At 60.2% G+C, this 4,008-nt stretch overlaps 1 protein-coding gene across 1 annotated transcript; it reads left to right on the top strand.

Moving 5' to 3' along the window:
* Positions 1–1,236: 1,236 nt before the first annotated feature.
* TMEM151B (transmembrane protein 151B) lies at positions 1,237–3,603 on the top strand. Its single transcript, XM_009637229.2, has 2 exons — positions 1,237–1,254; positions 1,535–3,603. Exons 1-2 carry the CDS (start codon positions 1,237–1,239, stop codon positions 3,065–3,067), a joined length of 1,551 nt encoding a protein of 516 aa, XP_009635524.2. The 3' UTR covers positions 3,068–3,603.
* Positions 3,604–4,008: the final 405 nt, after the last annotated feature.

The following is a 4,008-nucleotide window of genomic DNA, read 5'->3' as shown; positions in this document are numbered from 1 at the left end:
GGCTGCTGGGTTGGATGAAGTCTTTTGGGTAAGAAAGCAAATAACCTCTTTGCAGGTTCTCCCTTGGGGTGTGATACTCTCAGGTCTCACCGACCAAGCTGGATCAATACTTGAGGCTTCAGGGTGTTGCACAGAGTGACGGAGATTTCCTCAAGTGGGTTTTTTTTTCCCGGGTCTGTGTGAAACCCTGCACGGTTCCTATGGTGAAGGCACGGGTGCAATCTCTTTTAAAAGTCCTGTTGCTGAACTCCTGCCCTTTCCTCGCCATGGAAGGCCCAAGAACAGGTTTTTTTCCAGAAGCGTGGGCTGTCACACCCAAATCCCAGGGCAAGCAGGGACGTTTGCTGGCAGCTGTGTCTGGCCGCTTGCCCTCCCTGCTGCTGCAGAGCAGCGGGGCGTTCTTCTCTTCCAGCCTGAACGCCTTTTAGGAGATTATTCCATATTCACTTTCACTCCCACCAGAGGTGGCTGCGTTTCAGTCGTGGCAAAGTACTTTCCTGTTTGTGTGGTCTGTAAAGTGCTCAAGAAGCACTTCAGAACCCCTTTGGACTGCCAAGTGTTGCGGTGGGCATCACCATCACCAAACAGAGACCTTCCCAGAAGGTCTGATCCTCCGCCTTACAGGCACCCCTGGCCGCTTGAGCTGCCCTGGTAGGACAAATCCGAATGTTGCTGTCGGTGGGTAGAATCATAGAATCATAGGATCACTTTGGTTGGAAAAGACCTCTAAGATCATCAAGTCCAACTGTTAACCTAACCCTGCCATCCCACCACTAAACCCTGTCCCTAAGCACCTCATCTGCCCGACTTTTAAATACCCCCAGGATGGGGACTCGACCACCTCCCTGGGCAGCCCATTCCAGAGCCTGACAACCCTTTCAGTGAAGAAATTTTTCCTAATGTCCAACCTCAACCTGCCCTGGCGCACCTTCAGACCATTCCCCCTCGTCCCATCGCGCGTTCCCAGGGAGAAGAGGCCGACCCCCCCCTGGCTCCCCCCTCCTGTCAGGCAGTTGTAGAGGGCGATGAGGGCTACCCTTGGAGTGAGGGGCCCAAAACTGACCCCAGCATTCGAGGTGGGGCCTCACCAGCACCGAGTACAGGGGCACGATCACTGCCCTGCTCCTGCTGGTACTGGGAAAGGGGGAGACACTCGTGTGCGAGCGCTGGGACGAGCTGCGGTGAGGGGTGTTTGGGTGGGGGCACCCATCAGTTAGAGCTGCCTGCACTGGTGGGATGGGTGCAGGGGCTGAGGTACGTGGGGGGAGACCCCCCAGCATCCAGCTCACTGTGCTTCTATACCCCTCCCCGGGATGTGGCGGGGGGGACGGTGTTACTCCCCATCGAAGAATCGGGATGTTCGGGGTGCGGGCTGGCAGAGCTGCCCTCCGCCGCTCTCCTCCGCCGCGTCCAGCTGGGCTCTGTCCCTCGCCCAGGGAGGGGCAGAGCGCTGCGCAGGGAAGGTGGGGTGACAGATCCCCGTGCTTGGTGACCATCATCCTGGGAGAGATCCTGGCCTGCCTGCTGAGGCTAGGAGCCCTACGGCGTCTGCCTTTTTGTCCCCTTCCCCCTGCAACCGACTGACTCCGCTCTTGTTTTCTCTCTCCTCCTCCCTGGTCCCCCGGAGCAGCAGCGGCCGGTGAAGCAGTCTCTCAGCAAGTCCCTGTGCCGAGAGTCCCACTGGAAATGCCTGCTGCTGTCTCTCCTCATGTACGGCTGCATGGGAGCCATGACCTGGTGCCACGTCACCAAGGTGACCCGCCTGACCTTTGACAGCGCCTACAAGGGCAAGTCCATGATGTACCACGACAGCCCCTGTTCCAACGGCTATGTCTACATCCCCTTGGCCTTCCTGGTGATGCTCTACGTGGTGTACCTGGTGGAGTGCTGGCACTGCTACACCCGCAACGAGCTGCAGTACAAAGTGGACGTGGAGAGCGTGCACGAGCGCGTGCAGCGGATGCAGCAGGCAACCCCCTGCATCTGGTGGAAGGCCATCAGCTACCACTACGTCCGCAGGACCCGGCAGGTTACCCGCTACCGCAACGGGGACGCCTACACCACCACCCAAGTGTATCACGAGCGGGTCAACACCCACGTGGCAGAGGCCGAGTTTGATTATTCCAACTGTGGAGTGAAGGACATCTCCAAGGACCTCATCGACTTGGAGAGCTACCCGGCCACACGGCTCCGCTTCACCAAGTGTTTCAGCTTTGCCAACGTAGAGTCGGAGAATTCCTACCTGACCCAGCGGGCCCGCTTCTTCACGGAGAACGAGGGCCTAGATGACTACATGGAGGCCAGGGAGGGGATGCACCTCAAAAACGTGGACTTCAAGGAATACATGGTGGCCTTTTCCGACCCAGACAACCTGCCTTGGTACGTATCCCACTATGTCTTCTGGGTGGCGGCTCTGCTGACCCTATCCTGGCCCCTGCGGGTGCTAAATGAGTACCGCACCTCCTACGTCCATTACCACGTGGAGAAACTCTTTGGGTTCGACTACGTGGCCGTGACGCCGGCCGAGGAACGCTCCTTCTGCCGGAGGATGCCCCGCGTCAACACGGTGGACAGCACCGAGCTGGAGTGGCACATCCGATCCAACCAGCAGCTGGTGCCCAGCTACTCGGAAGCGGTCCTGATGGACTTGGTGGGGCTCTCCGGCTGCACCAGCTACTCTGCTTGCCGGTACGGGGGCTACCGGCAGAACTGCGAGCGGTGCCACAGGACTATAAGCAGCTCCTCCATCTTCTCCCGCAGTGCCCTGAGCATCTGCAACGGCAGCCCCAGGATCCCCTTCAGCAGCAGCCGCTTCTCCCTGGGCCGCCTGTACGGCTCGCGACGCAGCTGCCTCTGGCAAAGCCGGAGCGGGAGCCTGAACGAGCAGAGCTGCCCCACCGAGCAGACCCGTCTCTCCAGCCAGGTGACCGTGGAGGAGGAAGATCCCCCTCCTTACCAGGACGCCCTCTACTTCCCCATCCTCATCGTGCACCGCAACGAAGGCTGCCTGAACCATGACCACCGCCACCTCCACCGCAACGGGTCCTGCGTGGAGACCTCACTGTGAAAGCGGAGGGCAGTGAGATCTCGTCGTCCATTGCCTGGCCCGAGCTCAGCGCAGGATTTGGGGAGAGGAGCGCAGGGGAGGGAGATGGCCTAGGAGGAACGGCAGGATGGAGCGGGCACGGCATCTCGCTCCGGCAGCCAGCGAAAGCTCCCCCCGCTGTGGCTCTGACCTCATGGAGGGGTGAGTGCTGATGGTCCCCTTGACATGGCACAGAACTCTAGACCGACCACCACATGCAAAAAAAAACCAAACCCAACCAAACCAACCCCAAAACCATATAATTCATGGCACGAAGATCCAAAGGGGGGAATAAAGAGACAGGCCTGATGCAGGGAGTGGTTGCCTTGGCTCCCAGCCCTGGCTCCCAGGCTGACTCGTGCTCCGAGGAACCAGCAGCCACCAGAAAGCACCCTGCTGGCCCCCACCTCTGCCCACCCCGCTGCCCAGGCTGGAGCGAGACCCCTCGCAGGGTGGAGGGGAACAGACCCTTGGGGAGCAGCGTGTGCCTGCCTGTGCCTAAAGGTCTGGGGCACCTGGGCACACTGTTACTCTATTCTCACTGCTGGGAATGGCACCGCCTCCAGAGGATCCCAGGCTCGGCTCCTTAGGAAGCTTCGGCACGCCAGCTCTGAGTCAGCATCCCCCTAGGTAAAGGGCTTTCAGTTTGGGATGACGGCAGGCAGGCAGCACCGGGGAGGGGATGAACGGGCAAAACCCTGGTGGAGCGGAAATCTGCGGCGCTACTGATCCGCTTGCTGGAGAGAGAGAGAAAACGGGAGGCCCCCGGGTGAGCCGGGGAAGGGGGAGACGATGGGCGCTGGGACAGGCATGGTGGTAATAGGCAACGCGTCAAGCGGCGGCGGGGGTCCCTTCCTGGCTTTGAAGCGTGTCCTAATGGGTTCAGACAAGCATCAAGGAAGGCTCTGGCAGGTTCAGCGGCG

This window comes from Egretta garzetta, unplaced genomic scaffold (genome assembly GCF_000687185.1).
Source record: "Egretta garzetta isolate BGI_Z169 unplaced genomic scaffold, ASM68718v1 scaffold574, whole genome shotgun sequence".
NCBI lineage: Eukaryota > Metazoa > Chordata > Aves > Pelecaniformes > Ardeidae > Egretta > Egretta garzetta.
This window is presented reverse-complemented; position numbering and strand designations above follow the sequence as displayed.